Source organism: Pteropus medius, unplaced genomic scaffold, assembly GCF_902729225.1.
Source record: "Pteropus medius unplaced genomic scaffold, Ma_sr-lr_union100, whole genome shotgun sequence".
Taxonomy (NCBI): Eukaryota; Metazoa; Chordata; class Mammalia; order Chiroptera; family Pteropodidae; genus Pteropus; species Pteropus medius.
Genome location: NW_024341754.1, coordinates 737,880 through 758,069, shown reverse-complemented (window position 1 = coordinate 758,069; position 20,190 = coordinate 737,880). Strand labels below are relative to the sequence as shown.

The following is a 20,190-nucleotide window of genomic DNA, read 5'->3' as shown; positions in this document are numbered from 1 at the left end:
TTTTAACATTATTGAACAACCTCCTACACAGCCTATCTGAACAGCAGTTTCTGGTGACACTCCTCTATTTCTTCATGCCTCCTTCAAACTGCAATAGATATGCTGGAAATTAAGCTCAGTATATGTAGCCATCCAAACTGTTTTTGAAAAGGTTAGAGCGAAAAGATGAGAAGAAAATCACATGTTCTACTGTGAAAACCAAGAGAGAAGAGTTTTAGAAAGAAGGGTAATCAACAGTATCAAATACCATTGAGAATTCTAAGAGAATGAGGGCTGAGAAAAATCCACTGTGCCTTGTGATTAAGAAGCAAGGATTGCTTTTCTGGAACAGGTTGAATGACAAGCACAGAGGCTAAGGAAACAGCAGGAGTCAAGAGAGCAGAACTAGGAATGACTGTGCATTGAGAAAATAAAGTTCCATCTTTAAACACGCAACAATAAAAGGATGAGAAGAATAAACTGAGAGTTGCATCAAGGTCAAACAAAGGTTTGGGGAGAGTTGGTGTTGATTTGTTTTGTTTTGTTTTGTGTTGTGTTTTTTTTTAGCACAGGAAAGCAGATTATGTCTATAGGCAGAGGAGAGAAGAGAAAATTAAAGATGCTTAAGCTAGACAAAAAGGAGATAATTAAGGGGGAAAAACTTTCATTCTAGACGTTATAGCACCCATGAGGAAGAAAAGAGGATTGAGAAAACAAAGAGGATTGAGAGCACTGGAATAGTTTACACTTAGAAAGAAGAAATTTCGTTTATGTCTGAGATAGAGAGAGAGAGAGAAAGAAACAGTTACTAAGTTATTTTGGAATGTATTAAAAGGCTCATCTCTCATGGTCTTTTCTTTATTTTGTTAGGAAAGTAGGAGGAAAAGCCCCTGTCAGTGGGGAAGAAGATACGAGTGCTAAGGGGCATCCAGAGGGGAGAAAAGGAAAGAAAAGGCTTAGAACCCCTGTGAGCAGTAAACTACACATGAAATAAAAGTAGGCACTCAGTGGACATTTGAATAAATTCATAAGATGAAAAAAAATTATTGCCAAGTAACAGAGAGATCCCCAGTTCATTAAGTAATAAAATTTTCTCATGATTTTTATAAACTTCTGCAGTCCCACTAAAGCGTTAGTAGCAAACTGGCAGAACCAAAAGATACAGGAAGGATAGATAAGTCACTGCCTTCACTGTAACCTGGGAACTTTCCTCAAAGGTCTTGGAGGAAAAGTAAAAGGTCCAGGCCACCTAGACTTTTATTTGTAAGTACAGCCCCAATATTGGGATAGAACTGGAAATACAAGCTGGACAAGAAGATAAGTGTACCAAAAATGTATGAACTTCATTTATTAATGCTTTGTCATAAAATTATCATTGTGTCTTCAAGATTGCAATTTTTTTTTTTCTATTTTTCCTTTGTGAGTATATGTAAGACCATTGTCAACCATCTGCTCTTAGCTTTCCACATCATTCATCTAGAGAATCCACACGGTCTTACAGTTTCCATCATCACATCAGTGCTGACAATGACAAAATATTTCCAGCTCGCATATTTCTCACAAACTCCAGTGCCATTTTTCCATCTATGTGCGAGATATCTCTACTTGGATAGCCCACTGTCGTTACAAATTCAATATATCCAAAGCAAAACCTGACACCTTCCCAAAAATCCAGCTCCAGTACTGCTACAGTCAGGATCCAGTCAAGAGACAGAAACCACACCAGTTATTTGGACAGAGAGTTGAATATAAAGAATTGTTAAGTAGGCCTAACGTTGTTAACTGTGTAATCACAAGAATAGAACTCTAAAGTATCACAGAAGTAGCAACTGCAGAAAGCAGCTAACCCTCAAGGCCCAGGGAACAAAAGGAAGAGGCTAGGGTTATTTGAACATTGAAGCTTAGAGAAGGGCCCCATTAGAACTGAAATTCAGATATCTGAGGAGGGAGTACAAGCCAGCTGATGCTAGTGTCTCTGAGGGGATGTGATAAGATTGGTTCTGCAAGTATTGGGAAAAAATTAAAAACTGGATTCAACAACTGCTAGGAGAAGAATTGCTGGGGTAAAGAAGTGCTGCTGGGATGCTGCTCACAGGGAATACAATTAGGAAAACCACATGGAACAAACACGAAGGAGCTAGTCATTTTTCTCCCCTATAGCCTTTCGGCCTCCCTCTAGCACTCATTACTGGCAGAGCTGAACAGGGAGCCAGCTGGTGAAGCACAAGTGCAGTTTGTAGATTACCGGCCCCAGCATCACAAAGCAGTCGGTTTTGGAGCTAAGACACAATTACCTGATAACCAACACAGATTCTGAGCTATATTAGTGAGGGTCCAGCCAGAAAACAGGGTCCGCAAAGTATGTCAGAGGAATTTTATCACAAGGAATTGGTATACAGGTCGTAGAAGGACTGGGAAGTCAAACAGGGAACAATGAAGCAATCCAGAAATTGACAATAGCAGGCAGCCGTCAATGAACTCTAAGCTGGAGGGACAATGGGAGGTAGCGGTGTTACTAGAGCTCAAGAATCTAAGGGCATCCAGAGGGCACTCAAATTATGGCAACCAAGGTCTACCTGGAGGGAGCTAGGATCATGAAGAGAAAGGCTGTCTGGCCAAGGAGGGAGGAGATGCAACTGCTAGAAATAATGCAAGAAGCAGAGAAAGGAAGAGGGAAATACCCTGGATTCTGTCTCCTCTCTTTCTATACTCTTCACCAGTGACTTCCATTGCCAGACCTATCCAGAATCCAGAAAGCAAGGAAATGTAGTTCCATGTGATACAAGACAGAGAGGCTAAGGGCAGAGCAGGATCTGAGAAGCAACCAGGCAAACGACCAGTGTCCTAATTTATGCAGCTATGTCCATGGCGCCACTATTTCTTTTTTTTTTCTTTTTTTTTACTTCTCTGCTCAAAATCCCCAGTTATCTTTAGTTTTCTCAACTTCAATTCCCACATCTAATTAGTGTTTGACCCAATCTGATCTACAGTGCTTCTCTCTTAAAAATGTCTCCAATATCTCTTTTCATCACACTGGCCCAACTTAATTCAGGCCTTTCTCACTGCGGATATGGGTTAGTATAATGGTCTCCCCCTAACTAATTTAGAACCTCCAATTTTTTTCTGCTGCTATCTATGTCTATTCCAGAAATCGGCAAACCATGACCAATAAGCTATACTTAGCTCACCTATTTTTGTACATTAAGCTTTATTGGAATGCCAGATTCATTTGTTTACATATAGTCTGTAACTGTTTTCACACAACGACAGAGTTCAGTAATAGTGACAAAGACCATATGGCCCACAAAGCCTAAAATGTTTACTCTCCCCAGCCCTTTACAGATGAAGTTTGCCAGCCCCTGGAGTGGAATAGAGTCTATTTCATAGCAACAACTAACCTTCCTCAAGCACTCTCCATGCGTCATTTTCCTACCTTCGAATTATTCTTCATGTCCATATGATAAAATCTAAAATTTACAGCTTGTCATGATTCAACAGTTTCCCAAAACTGGTGCCATATTAATGTTTAAGCCAACGATTTGTTGAAATAGTGACTATAACTTAACACAGTGCCCAGCACATAGTAAACAATCAATAATTTAGGTATTGTTATTGTTATTTAACCTATTCTCCCATCATTATCCACCATATAGCTTCCTACTTACCCTATTTTTTGTCTCTGATATTACCAATAATATACCAATTTTTAAATAGTGCTATAAGCTGTATTGTGTCCCCCCAAAATTCATATGTTGAATTCTAACACCAAGTACCTCAGAATGTAACAGTATTTGGAAATAAGGTCTTTAAAGGGACAATTAAGTTAAAATGAGATCTTTCGGGTGGACCCTAATCCAATTTGACCAGTGTCCTTATAAGAAAAGGAAATTTGGACACACAGGGAGACACTAGAAACGGGTGCAGACAGGAGGATGACCCTGTAAAGACACAGCAAGAAGGCCATCTGCAAGCCAAGGAGATAGGCCTCAGAGAAGAAATCAAACCTACTGACACCTTGATCTTGGACCTCTACCATCCAGAATTATAAGAAAATTAATTTATATTGTTTAAGCCACCTAGTTTGTGGTATATTATTATGGCAGCCCTAACAAACTAATGCAAATAGTATTTAAGAATATAAATATAATATATGATCATAGTAAGAAATGTTAAAATTATAGAAAAATATAGAGATGGAAATAAAAATCACCCAGTCTTGGCAGGGTGCCTTATGTAGTAGGTGTTCTGTGGGGCCCAGTGGTGCAGTCTCCCTAGTCACCTAAGCTGGGTGCTCCAGGGACATCCCTTGTGTGGGTTGTGTGTGTCCTCCCATTGTAATTGAACCTTGATTGCTGTTGGCACATCAGTGGGTAGGATTGACCTTCAGGCTGACTGGCTATGAGGACTAGCTGAGACTATAGCTATCGTGTGGACGCTGATCCCACAGAGAAGGATTAGCCCCAGCAGGGCCCGAGTGCCTACTGAGTCTACCCTTTAGATGTGTTATTTGTGGAGCTAATTGAGTGGTGTTCTGATGTTGGCTGAAGCTAGTCACCAGGTGTGTTGAGTCTGGGGCTTCTTGGAAGGGGGTCTGGTGCAGGCCAAGGTCAGCTGCTGCCTGTGCCCCGCCCAGGCCCACCTAGTAGGAACTACAAAATGATCCACAGTTGGTAGCTGCCAGTGCTGGACTTAGAGACACCTGGGAGAGGCTATGCTGTGAACTGAGGCTGACTGACACTAGTGCCGGGCTTGGGGCCACTTAGCAAGAGGTATAGGGCACACCAAGGCCAGCTGTTTCTTGTTTAAGGTTTACAGACCTTTGAAAGATTTTAGGAAAGTCTGGAGCATAGGCCAAGACTGGCTTCTTGTGAGGAACAGCTGAAAGAGGTTTGGGCTGGTGTGCTAGTTGGGTGGGGCAGTGTCTCAGGGAATCACCAGGGTGGGGCAAGTGGTGTTAGCCAGATTGACAGAGACTGAGATTTGGTGACTGCCTGTGCCTCTAGGATGTGAGGGGAAAGGACTCAGCAAAGAAACAATGGCCCTTGCTGGCACTTCTGTCCCAAAGAGAGCTGCCCCTCCAGCCTTCACCCTGCAGCCAAATAATTCAGTTCCTCCCCATATGTCCCTGTCACTTTTCAAGCTGCTGTCCCTTCACTGGAGCTTAAAGCAAGTTTTTGAAAGAGAGTGAATCTGTGCTCAGACTCTTTAAGAGGACACCTGAGTCTACAGCAGCCCTCTGTGTCACCTGGATAGAATCCCTGCTGATTTTCACAGCCAGATGTTGTGGGGCTCCTCTTCCTGGCACTAGTGCTACAGGCTAGGGAGCCTGGTATGGGGCTGAGACCCCCAGCTCCTCAGGGGGTACCTCCACAGCCAAGATATCCCTCCCAATTTTTAACTGCCACATGTGGGTGTGGGACCAGCCCACTTGGCCTCTGCCCCTCCTACTGGTCTCAATTAGCTGCTTCTTTATATTCTTTGTTATAGGAGTTTTTTTCAGCTGGTCTTCAGGTGATTCTCAAGAATGGTTGTTCTATAATTTAGTTGTAATTTTGCTGTGGTTGTGGGAGGAGGCGAGCACAGCATTTACCTACTCTGCAATCTCGACTGGAACTATTCTAAATATTTATCTTTTTAAAAGGAAGACTAAATAGGATTATTGATATTAAACTCTCTACACAAAGTGGCTTTTCATTCATTACACAGTGGTTTTTATTGCCTAGAACAGTGCCAGGGACATAACAGGCACCCAACAAATATTTTATTGAATAAATGAATGTTGAATGAATGAATGAACGGCCTTTTACATGGCACTCTGGTAGGAATTATTTAGTTGTAACATAGCTAGGTCCAATTTTTAAGTTAATAAATTCCTGGAGACTATATCTTCTAAAAGATTTCTTGATTAAGCATTCTGCTTAGGGAGAAATCATCCATGTGTAAGTAAAACTGACACAAAATTACATATAGGTGTCTAATATAGAGACGTAATACAATAAACAGTGAAATACAGACTTGGAGACTCTCCAAATAAGGTGTTTTTTGCAAAAGGCAATATTGCTTTGCTTTATCGTTCATTCTGCCTGCAATGCCATACTACTTTCTTTATCTAGCTCTGTGTATCTATTAACTAAGGCCAAGATTAAAAATGGTTTCCTCAGTGAAGCCATCCCAGTGTTCTCTTAGGTAGAAACAATCTCTCTCCTCAACTACCAAAGCACTGTATTTGTATGTCTCATAAGGCACGAAAGAATGAATATCCATGCTGGGTGGAAAAGTAAAGAAATTATCCAGAGAATTAAATTTTAAAAAATAGGTTTTCATTTCGCAATTACAATTGACATACAATATTATGTTAGTTTCAGGTGCTACATTTTTGTTTTGTTTTGTTTTTTACTCGAAATATATAGATAGCTGAGGCAAATATACTATTTTGGCAGAATGATTAATTCTATAAACTTTTTCACTTATAAATCAAATTTATCGATGCATACCACAGAAAGCATGCCCATTTAAGTGAATAGTTTGTTGAATTTCGATAAATGTATTCACCTATATAACAACCACCACAATCAAGATATAAAATATTTCTATCATCACAAAATGTTCCTTTATGCCCCTTGGGAGTCTATTCTACTCTCACCCACCCATTTGCAACTCCAAGAAATCATTGATTTGCTTTCTGTCACTATGGATTAGTTTTGCAATTCTAGAAATTCATGTAAATGGAATTGGATCATGTATTCTTTCTGTCTGGCTTCTATCAGTCAGCATAGTGTTTTTGAGATTCACTCATTTTGTTGTGTCTATCAGTGATTCATTTCTTTTTATTGCTGAGTAATATTTTATTATCTGAATATACTAAAATTTATCTAGTCTCACATTGATAAATATGTGAGGTGCTTCCAGTTTGGTGTTATTATGAATAATGTTGCTGTGAATACTCATGTACAAGTCTTTTGTGAACATGTATTTTCATTTCTCTTGAATAAATGCCTAGGAGTACAATTGCTTGGTTATATAGTGTACATCTAATTTTATAGGAATCTGCCAAGTAATTGTACCATTCTTCATTTCTACCAGCAGTTTATGAAAGTTTTAGTTAGTTCACATATTCGCCAATACTTGGTATTGTCAATCAATTAATTTCAGCAGTTCTTGTAGATATGTCATGGTATATCGTTGGTTTTATTTTGCATTTCCTCAATGACTAATGATATTAAACATCTTCATGTGATTTTTGGCTATTTCTTCTGGATTCCTCCTTTTGTGAAATGTCTATTCAAAATATTTGCCCATTTTCATTGGTTTGGCTTTTAATTATAAAGTTGTAAGAAAATTCATTTACATATTCTAGATGTAAATCCTTTCTCAGATATATATTTTGTTATTATTTTTCTCCCAGTGTGCTTGCCTTTCAATTTTTCTAATAGTATCTTTCAAAGAGCAGAGGGTTTTTAATTTTGATAGTCCTATTTATCATTTTTTTCTTTTATTAGTGTTTTGTGTGTGTGTCCTAAGAAATCTTTGCCTAGACCCAAGATTTTCTTTCATTTCTTCTAGAAAAATTATAGTTTTAGCTTTAACTTCAGGACTATGATCCATTCCAAGTGAATTTTTATAAATAGTACAGCTAAGTGTTGGGGCTTAAATTGTTCCTACAGGAATATCCTATTATTCCATTTCTCTATGAACTCCCTTAGCACTTTTATTGAAACAAATTGATAATCTATGTGTGGATTTATTTCTGGAAATGATTCTGTTTCTTTGATCTAAATGTCTATTCTTATGCCAGAACCACATTGATTACTGTTGCTTTATAGCACATCTTGAAATCAGGTACTATAAGTCCTCCAACTGTGTTCTTCTTTTTCAAAAAGTATTTTGTCTATTCCTAGTCTTTTACATTTTTCATATAAATATATTAATTGCTTGTCAATTTCCATTAAAATGCTAAGACTTTTATTGAGATTGCTGAAAATCATTTTGAAAAAAATTGACATCTGAACAATACCAAGTCTTACAATCCATGATCATGGTCTATCGCTTCAGTTAATAAGGTCTTTTAAATTTTTTTCTCAGTAATGTTTTATAGCTTCCAGTGTACAAGTCTCACACATGTTTTTCAAATTTACCCCTAAACATCTCGTTTTTGATGCTCTTGTTAATAGGTTTGTTTACCAATTGTTCATTATTAGCATACAGAAATACAGTTGATTTGCATTTCTATATTGATCTTGTATCTTACAACCTTACTAAATTTACATATTAGTTATAGTAGAAATTTTTTGTATATTCCTCAGAACTTTTCCCCCTGCTTTGCTGAGATATAATAGACATAAAATTAGTAACTTTAAGGTGTTGGAGCAGACCTATGACCCAGCAGTTCTGCACAAATGATTATCTGCTAACAGACCCCTGTTACAGTATTTTTTTAATAGTATAACTGAGGTTGACAAAACAGTGGGACAGAGAATGCAATACACTCCACGGGCCATATCTCCTGGTGGTCTTGTGATAGATGATTGTTTATAATCGATATTATCACCATTTTGTTACATATCTCAGTTGGCATGCCATTCCAGCCACTACTAACAAAAATATTTATGGCTACATTTTATGGGACACAGATAATTACCAACTGGAAGGCTTTGATATGTTTGCTAAGGACAGTGAAGTTGATCAAAGGTCACAGCATGAAAGAAATCAGGAACTCAGAGATGGAGTTCATGTTGCTCACATCTACATCTATACAAATTGACATATAGCACTATATAAGTTTGTGTACAGCATAATGACTTGACTTATATATATTGTAAAATGACTACAGTAGGTTAACATCCATCATCTCATATAGATACTAAAAAAAAAAATGGTTTCTTCCTTGTGATGAGAACTCTTAGGATTTATTCTCTTAACAACTTTCAAATATACCATAACAGCAGTGTTAACTAGAGTCATCATATTGTACATTAAACTTGCAGTACTTATCTATCTGTAACTGGAAGTTAGTACCTTTTGACCACCTTCATCCAATGCCCCCCAACTCTTGCCTCTGATAAACACAAATCTGATCTCTTTTTCTGAGTTTGATAATTTCTTTTTAGCATCCACATATGAGAACATACAGTATTTGTCTTTGTCTGACTGATATCACTTTGCATAATGCCCTCAAGGTCCATCCATGTTGTCACAAATGGTAGGATTTCCATCTTTTTTAAGGCTAAATTGTATCCCATTTTATACATATGTATCACATTTTTTTTTACCACATTTTCTTTATCCATTCATCCATGGATGGATACTTAGGTTGTTTCCATGTCTTAACTATTATAGGTAATGCTATGAACATGGGGTGCAGATATCTCATCAATACAGCGCTTTTCTTTCCTTTTGGAAAGGAAATTCCATATTCCCATAAGTGGAATTGCTGGATCATATTGTAGTCCTATTTTTAGTTCTTTAAGGACTTTCTATACTGTTTTATACAGTGGCTGTACAAAGCTATACGAGGATGCAAATACTAGGAGATATAATTTATTAGGAGCCACCAGAGTAACAATATACTACAGTATAGCACCTACCGCTCCCGCCCAAGTGTCCTGTAGCTGTATAGCTGTCATCACCTCTAACTGTATTCTTTAAAGTAACCAAAAAAAAAAAAACTTGTTAATAAGAGTATCCAACATCCAACATATGTGACTAATAGGTTATATATCTAATTATTACTAAAATTGTATTTTTCTTTGCCTTGTTTTTACCATTTCTGTCAGGTAGATTCATAACCAACCCAAAATAGCAGTGATTGAAATTTTTTCAGCCTATTGTATCTTTCCCAAATTATACGCTGTTATTTAAAAAGCACTCTGTAGTTGAGAGACTTTTGGGGGGTTCAAATATAATCAACTTCCACCTAAGTTGTACTTTTTTTCTTTGGACAAAAGGAACTTCGCCTCACATATCTTTAGGAATGCTATCAACTTCAAGAATCTTTAGGAATGCTATCAACTTCAAGAAACTGAACACCCAAGCAACGAAGACTCAGAGTCGACACTAAAGACCTTCAATTACCTTACACAAGTCAAGAGATGGGTGGTTCCGAGCTTGACACAGCAGCTCAATGGCATTATCAAGTATTCAAGGGTTTTCAGTCTTTCCACACAACCATCTTCAGCATGTTAACTTCTTTTATCTTTACATTTGTCCCCTCATAGTGACAAGCTGCTCTTCACACAACTACACTTAGACAAAAAGGGAAATATCGAGTCTTTCTATCTGGGAGGTAATTGTTTTTCCTAGAAGCTGCCTTTCCATAATTTTGTCAGACCTTAGACTACCTCAAAATTCACTGGATCTGCAACTACAATAGCTAGCAATAAGAATCAAACCTCACCGGGCAAGAAAAAAAACACAACAAGCACAGTCAAAACTGTCCCGAGGCTACTTCTTAACTCAACAAATCGCAGAACCATCATGGATTTAGAGACGGAGGAAAACTGCCCAGTTTATTGCCACTTGCGTGGCTCTTACGTCAATTCCGGGAAAAACTCTATGCGAGGTAAACACAGTCCTTTGCTTCTTCCTACCCACTTCAAATATGGCCGCCAAGCTCCAGTCTCCTTTACAACCTGAACGTGGCGACAGCTCCGACTTCATGCCCATTTCCAAAAGGGCCTCCTCCCGCAGGCCTACGGCTCTGAATGCGCAGGCGCGAACGTAAGTCCTCTTCCCGGCAAAATGGCGGTGGGGTTGATGTGCGGACGCCGGGAGCTTTTGCGCCTGCTAAGGCCGCAGCGTCAGGTAAGGATGCCCCAAGGCTGAGCGTCCGGATGCTGCTGTGTCCCGGTGACCCGAGCCAGGGGCAACTCGTGCTGGGGGCATGCGAGACGCAGACCTGCTCACCGGGATCTGCGTCCCGTGACCTCAGGTCGCGTGAGGACGCAGAGGGTTACTTTCTTCGACCCCCGCGGGCTCAGCGGCTCCGTATCGCTGTCTGTTTGCGGGAACAGACTTCACCCCTGCCAAGGAGACCTCAGCCTCGGTTTCTGGGCCCCGGGGTGGGCCTGCAGTAACTGAGATCGAGGACTCACAACATGCCTTCGGTCCAGCCTCCTGCGCGAGGAGAGTCGCATTGTCCTCACCTGTGGTAGCGGGCTGCCTGCTTCTTGGAGCGAGTTGGGGAGCATAATGAGCGACTTATGCTTCCCATAAAATGACTTAATCCTCCTTTTCCCCTCTCAGTTCCACAGCGTCTCTGGACCCTCGCAGTGGCCCCGGAAACCACAGACTGCAGGGCTCTTATTCCCCGTCGGCCGGTGCTGCAGGCGCCCGCGCTATGTCCTCCTCGCGACCCCTATCCCCCGGGGCTTCAGTATCTCTGCCATCTCTTTTGCAGAAGCCCAGGTAAAACACGTTTCGTCCCCGCAGCGTTAGGAATGGTGCTTCTTGGTTGATTTGTTTTTATTTTGTTTTGACAAGGAGGAAGTGAAATGCGGAGGAGAGTTCTTGACCACACTCCACACAGCTCTCCAAATATATCTTTGCTTGGGATATATTTTCATATCAGTTGGGGAAACGATTGAGAGTACAACAAGAGAGAATGTGACTTCAGGGACGTGTGTATTAGAAAAATTTTAACTTGCATATCATATACATGATTTCATGGATATTGATATTTCTAAGGATGAGACCAAGTAAATATTTTGGTCTTAAAAACTGAGTTGGGTCTATGGCCATGCTGCCCTGAACATTTAAGATCTCGTCTGATCTCGGAAGCTAAACAGGGTTGAGCCTGGTTAGTACTTGGATGGGAGACCACCTAGGAATACCAGGTGTTATAGGTGTGAAAAAAAAAAAAAAAAAAACCTGAGTTGGTTTAAAGGAAAATTATGAGAATAATAGTTTCAGTATGTGCAAAATTGTGCCAGTGATACTCAAATGACTGAAGTTTGGAAAACAGTGATACAAGAAATAACTTCCCAACCTGAAAGGTAGTCATGCAATCTTTCTCTTAGTAATTTATTTTCTTACCGAGGGGGGCAAAATAAAATGTCATTTTTAAGCTTTGAGTTCTGTGGACACGGTAGGCTAACCTGAGAGAACGAGAAGAAGGGAGTCAAATAAACAACGCAATACTGGTGGTCATAAGGGGACACGCAGTTTCTCTGTGTACTGCTGCCTACTGAATATTACACATGGCTTCCTTTTACACAGGTTCAGGCTCCTCCCGTCATTCCTGCAGCTCCTTCACCCACTTCAGTAACTGAGGTGGCTTCTGGAGAAACTGCAGATATAGTCCAAGCTGCCGCGGAACAGAGCTTCACTGAACTGGGGCTGGGGTCATATACCCCAGTGGGACTGATCCAGAACCTACTAGAATTTATGCATGTTAACATAGGCCTTCCTTGGTGGGGGGCCATTGCTGCATGTAAGTGGAAAACATCCTGGTCGAGGGTGGGGGATTAGGGATAGAACATTAAAGAAAGCAGTTCTGTGAGTGGATCAAGGAAATAGTTGCAGAAGTTTAGGGGTCGAAAAAGCAAATGATTCAAGTGAGGGATAGAGGCTTATGATACTTAGATGCATTCTACCTATATTTCCGAAAGGGCATTATAAAACTACTAGAATAATTGCAATTCAAGACATGTAGATATTTGAATGTGAGCATGGTGTCGGAGTAAGGGGACCTGTTAACAGTGATGAAGCTGCCCTTGTTTAGGAGAGTAGAAGTTCAGGTCAAGTACTTAAAACCTCAAGATTCAGAAAACACATTGCTCCTCTCATAGGCTAAAACTGCTTCAAATTCTGTATCTTCCTTGCTCCAGTGATCATCCTTTGTTTCCCTCTTTATTGCCCTACTCTGAACATAATAAACATGCTCAAGCATACCATGTGTTTCTTGGAAGAAAATCTTCCTTCATCTTTAGTTCACTTGTAATTACTATCTTTCTCTTTCCTTTCTCTTTCCTTCATAGCTGTTATTTAAAAGAGTATTCCATATCCAGTGGCTTACTTCTTTTTTTCCCCTCTGAGACCCTCAACAATCTGACTTTTACTAATACCATTTCATTCTAACTGCCAGTTACACATCATTGCAAAATCCACTTTTCTTTTCATACTTGACCTTTCTTTTATACACTTTAGACTTTGAAATATATCCCTTAGCTTTTGTGACTCTCTTCTCTAATTTTCTTCCTGTATTTCTGACCACACCTTCCCATCTCCATTGCCCAGCAGACTATCTACCCCTTCAGTGCTGGTATCCTGGGTTCCATCCTTAGCCCCCCTCTTTCTACTGCACATCACCATCATGTTCCTAGAGCCTAAACCTACTATCTCCTCTCTACTCCCCCATCTCTTTTTAGCCCAGACCCACTTGCTTGCCTGTAGAGACCATAAACTAAATATTTGTTGGAATGATCAAGAAATATGAAGTGTTAAGAAATAGGAAGAATATAAAGCAGTAGGCCACCAGATTACCTCCTACTCCAAATTTTTCTGGGACAGCAGCTTTCAGACTTCATTCCTGGGAGCCCCAGAGTTCTATAAAAATACCTCTGAGCAAAGCAAAGGCCAGAGCTTAAAGAATCCTATGGCTAGACTACCCCATCACCTAGGGCAACTTGATTTAATGTTATGTATATTAGGACTACAATTAGGGGGCTGTCAATTGATAATAGAAAAGTTTTGGAAACCATTGATCTAGAAAATTGGCTCCTAAGACCTTTTGTTCAAGGAAACAAACAGGATTCCTGGTCACTTCTTAGAGAAGTTCATGCTAGATTTTTGTGGTGTCAAAGCAGAGGATTGATGAGGCTTGAAGGAACTAAGTCTTGCCCCTGCCCTTACTTTTGGGCCCTTTGGGCATGAGTCACAGTGTGGAAAAGACAGAATAAGAGAGCCCCTTTCCGTAAGGACTTAAAAATCTTCAGCTTTCTAGCTGCAGAACCGCTTTAATTTTACTCCAATCCTAGTGTGTGTTTTCCAGGTACAGTTCTTGCTCGCTGCCTGGTGTTTCCTCTCATCGTGAAGGGCCAACGAGAGGCAGCCAAGATCCACAACCACTTGCCAGAGATCCAGAAGTTTTCCACTCGAATCAGAGAGGCCAAGTTGGCAGGAGACCATGCGGAGTGTGAGTCAGTTGCAGAATGAGCGTGGGAGAGGACTACATTTGTACTTTTCCTGATATTCTGCTGAGGGAAAGGAACAACTTAAATCAAGAGTTCCTACAGTTGGGCAGGTCCTAAAAATTTACCTTCTTCTTAGGCCTAATGCTTCCAGTGACTGGCCAGGGTCAGTGAGAAATGTCATGGCCAGGCAATGAGGATAGTCACCTGCACCAACCGTCTGCCCAACCATTAACTTCCCCTCATTCACAGTTTACAGGGCCTCCTCGGAGATGACATTTTATCAGAAAAAGCATGACATTAAACTCCTTAGACCTCTCATTCTACCTCTAACTCAGGTGAGCAAAAACATTTCCCTTATTTTATCCAATCAGATTATCTACACTGTTTCCCATGCCCTAGATCCCCAAACACCAGGTGGTGGTTGGTGGTATTGTACATGGTTTTCAGTAATAGAATAATGAAAGTGTTCTCTCTGCTGAAGGGTCCTAACACTGCTTATTTTGTTACAGGCCCCAATCTTCATCTCCTTCTTCATTTCCTTGAGAGAAATGGCCAACCTTCCTGTGCCTAGCCTACAGACAGGTGGCCTCTGGTGGTTCCAGGATCTCACACTATCTGACCCCACCTACATATTACCACTGGTAGTCACTGCTACAATGTGGGGCGTCCTTGAGGTAAGCCTAGGTTGGCCAAGTGCCAGGCCTGCAAAATGAACTGGTGGTAGGAGTAAAGTAGTTCTGCAGAATAGTCATTCTTCATTCCCTGGAGAAATAGAGTTGATGGGTAAGAAATCTGAACTACAGTCGCTAAAACTGACATGCATTTGCTACTCTTACTTTTTTTTTTTTTTTTTTGGCAGCTAGGTGCTGAGACTGGTGTGCAAAGTTCTGACCTTCAGTGGATGAGAAATGTTATGAGATTGATGCCCCTGGCAGTCTTGCCCATAACTGTCCATTTCCCCACGGTAGGTGATGGCTTAGAGGCTGGCTCCAAGTCTTTCCACCTAGCCTAGCTGCCTCCCAGCAAGCTGACCAGAAATGCAGCTTCTGAGGACCCTCTCTTCCTTCTCTTTCAGGCAGTGTTCATGTATTGGCTCTCCTCCAATGTGTTTTCCCTGGTCCAGGTGGCTTGCCTCCGGATTCCAGCTGTACGCACTGTACTTAAAATCCCCCAGCGTGTTGTTCATGACCCTAACAAATTACCTCCACAGGAAGGCTTCTTAAAGAGCTTCAAAAAAGGTAACAGCCTATCTTCTGAGAATCAGGACCAGGGGAAAGTGGTCTAAAAATGAGTATGAAAACCTCTGGTCTTACTCGTTTTTACATAGGCTGGAAGAATGCTGAAATCACCCATCAGCTACAACAGCGTGAACAGCGCATGCAGAATCACTTGGAGCTAGCAGCCAGAGGTAAATAACCCTTTCAGGCAGAATTCTGTCATTGTTTCTTCCTTTCCTTTGCTCACTGAGATTCTCTTCTTCCCCCAGGTCCTTTACGACAGACCTTCACCCACAATCCTCTGCTACAGCATGAAAGAAATCCCCCTCCCAACACCCTTAACAGCAGCAACAACAAACCGAACTCAAAGCAGCCCTGGCGTGACACACTTGGCTGAATTCTGTTCCCTGCTCATACTGGCAGGAACTCTCTTCAAAGATTCAGCTTTAGAACAAGATTTGACACTGGGTCCTTGCCCCAGACCTAGAAACTGTGGGACATGGAGACGTTCATTTAAAAAGTGGATTCCGCTACGGACTGTCACACCTAAGCATAAAAAAGCATTGGGGAGCCAAGTGATCTTCCCATCCACAGAACTAGTAAACCTCTGTGCTATATGCTGCTTCCTGATACTTATTAAATGGGGAGATGGATTGTGTGATTCAGAAAACTGAAGAATAGATTGAGTGGTGACTGCTCTTGCTGGCCCATCCTTTTAGGGAGTGTCTTAGTGTAGTGACCTGGCATTAAGTGACCCTACTCCATAAACGTGTTGTTCCAGCCATATTTGCATTGCAGTCATAGAGATATGCCTGATAAGCTGAGATTGTATCTAAATAGAGTACCCCAAGATTACCTATAAAATATCCTTCTAGAAGTAGATATGCTCAAATTCTTACTGGTAATTAAGAATGGAAGTTGATGTCGTTTTTATCTAACCTAACGTTTTGCTGTGGCAACTTAAGTGTTTTTCTGTGTCGACATTGGTTACATCAGTCTTTAGCAACTGGCTTGAGAGGGAAGAAATGGTTCGATACTTTCAAACAATCCTTCCTGCCAGACTTATAAGAACTATCTCAGATACTTATAAAATGAAGCTACTCAAAGCTTAGGAACATAACCCTTTTATTGTCCAGCACCTATTAGTTTCATGTCTCTCCAAAGGAGACAAGAAGTTTGGAGCATTACCCTTTTAAAGGAAAAGGTGTGCACCCAGAGGTGAGTGAATATCTTAACACATGGGAATGTGCTTTTAGAAAAACCAAGCCCACACCTGACATGCTCCCATCACAGTCTGCTTTAGCATCCTTTTTTAAAAAAATCTGGAACAATATCTAGCAAAACAAATAAATTACTGTCCATCTCTCAAAAACCAAGTTCCAAGGTTGCTGAAGCTGCCTAGACCAGGCTTCTGGACAGATGCCTCGAAAGAAGTGAGCTTTCCTTTTCAACTTCCTTGGCTCCAGCCAGTAGGAGACGAGAGGCCCCTGCTTTTCACATCTCAGGATTCCAGGGTTATTTAGTTAGACTTGGGATCTCGTTGCTTGGGCACTTCTCCATCTTCCAAATCCATCTCAGCAGCAACTGACATACATATGACCTGGAGATACCATGTGGTGGATGCTACAAAGAGAAGTTTGAGTCAAAACTGGGAAGAGAGAAGCTGGGCTGAGTTCAAGTGGCACTCGATGGGGTTGAGCCTGAGGGGTGATTCAGTTAAACCTTGGGGTTAACAGGAGAGGGCTGTGGCAAAGGTAACTTGGGAGAGGATATGTAGAAAAGGCAAAAAAAAAAGTGTAAATTAGCCAAACCAACCTGAGGATCCAAGGCTTACCTACAATCCTTCGGAGGCAAGGAGGTCGTTTGTGTTCTGGCACTCTGACGATGAGGAAATAAAAGGGCAAGCCTGAGAGGGCAATGGCAATGCCAATGAGGGAATTGATGGTATCACTGTAAAGTGGAATAGCCACCAGGAAGACGGTGCAGAGGCAGAAGACAATGGGGAAGAAAAGGCTGAGCTAAGGGGACAGAAGAAACAGTGAAGTTAGCTCAGGATTGACAACCAAAATGACCCTACCTCCTGTGAAGATCAGAGCACTGAACCACCTTTCCATCCCTTCCATCACAGTATCACCAGCACATCCTAGACAGAGACTTCTGAATAAACTGTCGTGTAAGCATCTCCAGAGCAGATGGTGCATAGGTAGAATGGAGGTGAGTTACCTTGAGGGAACGAGGCCGATCAGGCTCCTTCCAGCGCAGATAAAGCTGACCCACAATCGAGAGCCCCACAAAGAACCAGTAGCTGAAGCTGTAGTAGTTAATGAGCTGGAAGATGTCCTCTACACACAAGTAGATCAGTGCCATGACACCCTGTGAGCACAAGCTCAAGTCAGCTCCTCCCATGGCCTTTGTTACTCAAGTCACTTTTCACTCTACCTCTCACAAACCCATCCCCTTGTCAAGACCTCAGAGTGTCCCCATTTATCCTTTTCTGTTCTCATCCTCTTTAGCACCCGTTTTAATATCTCATTCCTTCTCTATTAAGTCAGCAGTCTCTCGGCCAAGCCTTTGCCAAGTTAACACCCTATAAAGCACAGCTCAAAACAGTTCTTCAAAAATCTTGTCCCTAAGAGCCTCCCCATAAGAATTCCAACCTACATTTCAGCTTATCTCCTACCCAGTTCCACAGTTTTACCTCAGAATTTTCTGATGCTGTTTCTTTTAAAGTCCATCTCTGCTATTGGCAACCCTAACCTTAAAAACCCACTTCCAATGCTTTTAGTTAAGTCTTTCCTCATTTACCCTCTGCTCCCCAAGAAGTGATACTTTCCCTAAACACTACATTAGTTGCTACCGTGGCAGTCTTTACAATGTATCCCATGTGTTTTAGGCCTTATCCTAGGCCAAAAGAGGTTACCATTCCTTAGAGAAGATAGATTCTCTTGAGAACCGCTGTAGCAGCAGTGCCTTGCCCACAGTGAATATTCCATCAATAGTTTTCCTATTAGAATTTCTTTTAGAGCTTTCAGGAAGCTTAGAACCGTTGCACCTGCTCTTACTAAAGTTTCCCCCACAATCTGGCTTTTAGCCTCATCCTTGGGATCACTTACATTGAAGAGCAAAGCAGGCACTGGTGTAAACCGCTCAACATGAATCATGCAGATGGCATCAGGGAGATGGCCTTCTCTTGAGCCCACAAAGAAAAGCCTATTTTGGGTAAGATGAGAGACTGAAAAACGGACACTGGGTGTGGCCTGGTTCACATGCTACACAGCCCTCCTTGCCTTCCCCTCCAAAAGAGTCTGATTAATACAGGATGGAGTTCAGTTGAGATTAGGAAGAACTAGAGACTGCTAATGGAAACAAGAGCAAAGAGATTGTGAATATCATTGGGGAGCACAATAAATTCTGGGTCCTATAAGTTCTTCCCCCTGCCATAATTCTTCACAATACCCTCCAGTAAAAGATGCCATTCATACCTAGAAGCAGCCACAATAGAGGCATTGAGGCCACCAAAGCAGGATAATGCAACAGCCAGTGGAATTGTCCAGTTGAATATTCCAAAAATCTGGTCTGCAAAAGTCTACAGAAAAGAGTCATTCGGGATGGACAAGCAATGCCCCCACAGTCCCACTACTAGGAACCCAACCCTTATTCCACAGCAGGGGTAACAGGAACTTGCAAGCCCAGTAAACCAGTATCCTTTCAAGGACTACCCCTTTTCTAGGACTAAAGAGCTGCAATATACCCAGATTGAAAATCCTTTACCACAGCAACAGCATCACTGGTCAGGATGTCCTTCATGTCTAGCACGGTGTAATAGGCCACATTGGTCAAGATGTAGATGACGGTGACAATGGGCATGGAAATGCCAATGGAGAGGGGCAGATTCCTACAGCCAAGTAGAATAATGGATACATTAGTCCCACAGTCACATCCCCATCTCTCCTTTAATCCTTAGGTTCTGTCACACTTGTGGCATTTCCCCAGTGCCTTTGCTGCCTAGGAAAGTGGCTTAAGTTTTGGACTCTTAAGAATTAAAGATCATCAAGGGGAAGGCATATCACATTGGAGAAAGGGCTATACGAGAAAAAAAAAAAAAAGGATTAGCAAATAACTATGTCACAATATCATAATAGCACAGGAAGATGGGAAGATTTTTGCTTTTTACATCCAAGGATTCTTTCTCTAAAATTGTAAACATTGAAAAAAAAATTAAAATGTAAACATTGGAAAATTTGTCTTAAGGTTGAGAAACAGAAGAAATTATGGAGGCGAAATGTGAATCTAACATCTCCAGAGAATAAGATAGTCCTTTAGTAAGAACAGTGTGTGTGTCTGAGCAACCAACCTGGGAAATATGAGCACCCCACCCCCTTACTTAGTTTTAAAACTTTGGGTACCATCCTAATCGGTGGCCAAGAGAAAGATGCAAAGACCTCTTAAGGTCCCTCTAGCCCAATAAAGCCACGATCTTTATAAACATTCTTCACAGCAAGACTCGGGGGTAGAAAAAAGGAGAGGGGCAAATATTCTCGAGTTATTCAGCTTTTATCCGATAGGTGGAAGCATCACCCAGGCCTTGGTCCTGCTTCTATTACCTGCTTCCAGAGTTAACACTGGATATGTTACCAAGAGCGTTCTTTGTTTCTCAAAGCCAAAAGGAGTTTATTTAATTTTTTTGGCCGAAGTTTATAAAAACTTCACTCCCTGGCAAATCTTAGTTCCCAGAATCACTAAATTTTAGAGCCAGGAAAGGCTCTAGAGATCATACAATTTACCCCCTCTCTTACAGATAAGGGAACAGACAGATGTTGGAGACTCCCTCCAGGTCATCCAACAAATCGGTGGAAAAACAGGTT

The 20,190-nt window shown here is 41.2% G+C and overlaps 2 protein-coding genes and 1 pseudogene across 6 annotated transcripts in view; 2 read left to right on the top strand and 1 right to left on the bottom strand.

The window, feature by feature from the left end:
* The first annotated feature begins 10,567 nt into the window (after positions 1-10,567).
* On the top strand, positions 10,568-16,000 carry OXA1L (OXA1L mitochondrial inner membrane insertase). Its single transcript, XM_039851925.1, has 10 exons — positions 10,568-10,779; positions 11,221-11,382; positions 12,193-12,406; positions 13,967-14,110; positions 14,358-14,443; positions 14,618-14,782; positions 14,968-15,072; positions 15,184-15,346; positions 15,436-15,516; positions 15,595-16,000. Exons 1-10 carry the CDS (start codon positions 10,717-10,719, stop codon positions 15,720-15,722), a joined length of 1,311 nt encoding a protein of 436 aa, XP_039707859.1. The 5' UTR covers positions 10,568-10,716; the 3' UTR covers positions 15,723-16,000.
* On the top strand, positions 11,704-11,822 carry LOC120594167 (uncharacterized; annotated as a pseudogene).
* A 433-nt stretch (positions 16,001-16,433) lies between the features above and the next one.
* SLC7A7 (solute carrier family 7 member 7) overlaps positions 16,434-20,190 on the bottom strand; it is a 30,435-nt gene continuing 26,678 nt past the window's right edge. For all 5 annotated transcript variants that reach the window (XM_039851876.1, XM_039851903.1, XM_039851895.1 and 2 more), the window contains 6 exons: positions 19,097-19,220; positions 18,808-18,911; positions 18,439-18,535; positions 17,549-17,698; positions 17,160-17,343; positions 16,434-16,948 (listed from right to left, as the gene is read on the bottom strand). In XM_039851876.1, the coding sequence (XP_039707810.1) occupies positions 16,845-16,948; positions 17,160-17,343; positions 17,549-17,698; positions 18,439-18,535; positions 18,808-18,911; positions 19,097-19,220 (763 nt within the window). In that variant the 3' untranslated portion in view covers positions 16,434-16,844. The remainder of the gene's footprint in view (positions 16,949-17,159; positions 17,344-17,548; positions 17,699-18,438; positions 18,536-18,807; positions 18,912-19,096; positions 19,221-20,190) is intronic.

What these genes read in the sequence shown, in the direction of transcription:
- OXA1L (XM_039851925.1), top strand. Translation starts at nt 10,717, where the DNA reads ATGGCGGTGGGGTTGATGTGCGGACGCCGGGAGCTTTTGCGCCTGCTA. An exon ending in CAATGTGGGGCGTCCTTGAG is followed by an intron (nt 14,783 to 14,967) that starts GTAAGCCTAGGT and finishes TTTTTTTGGCAG; the next exon opens with CTAGGTGCTGAGACTGGTGT. An exon ending in TAACTGTCCATTTCCCCACG is followed by an intron (nt 15,073 to 15,183) that starts GTAGGTGATGGC and finishes CTTCTCTTTCAG; the next exon opens with GCAGTGTTCATGTATTGGCT.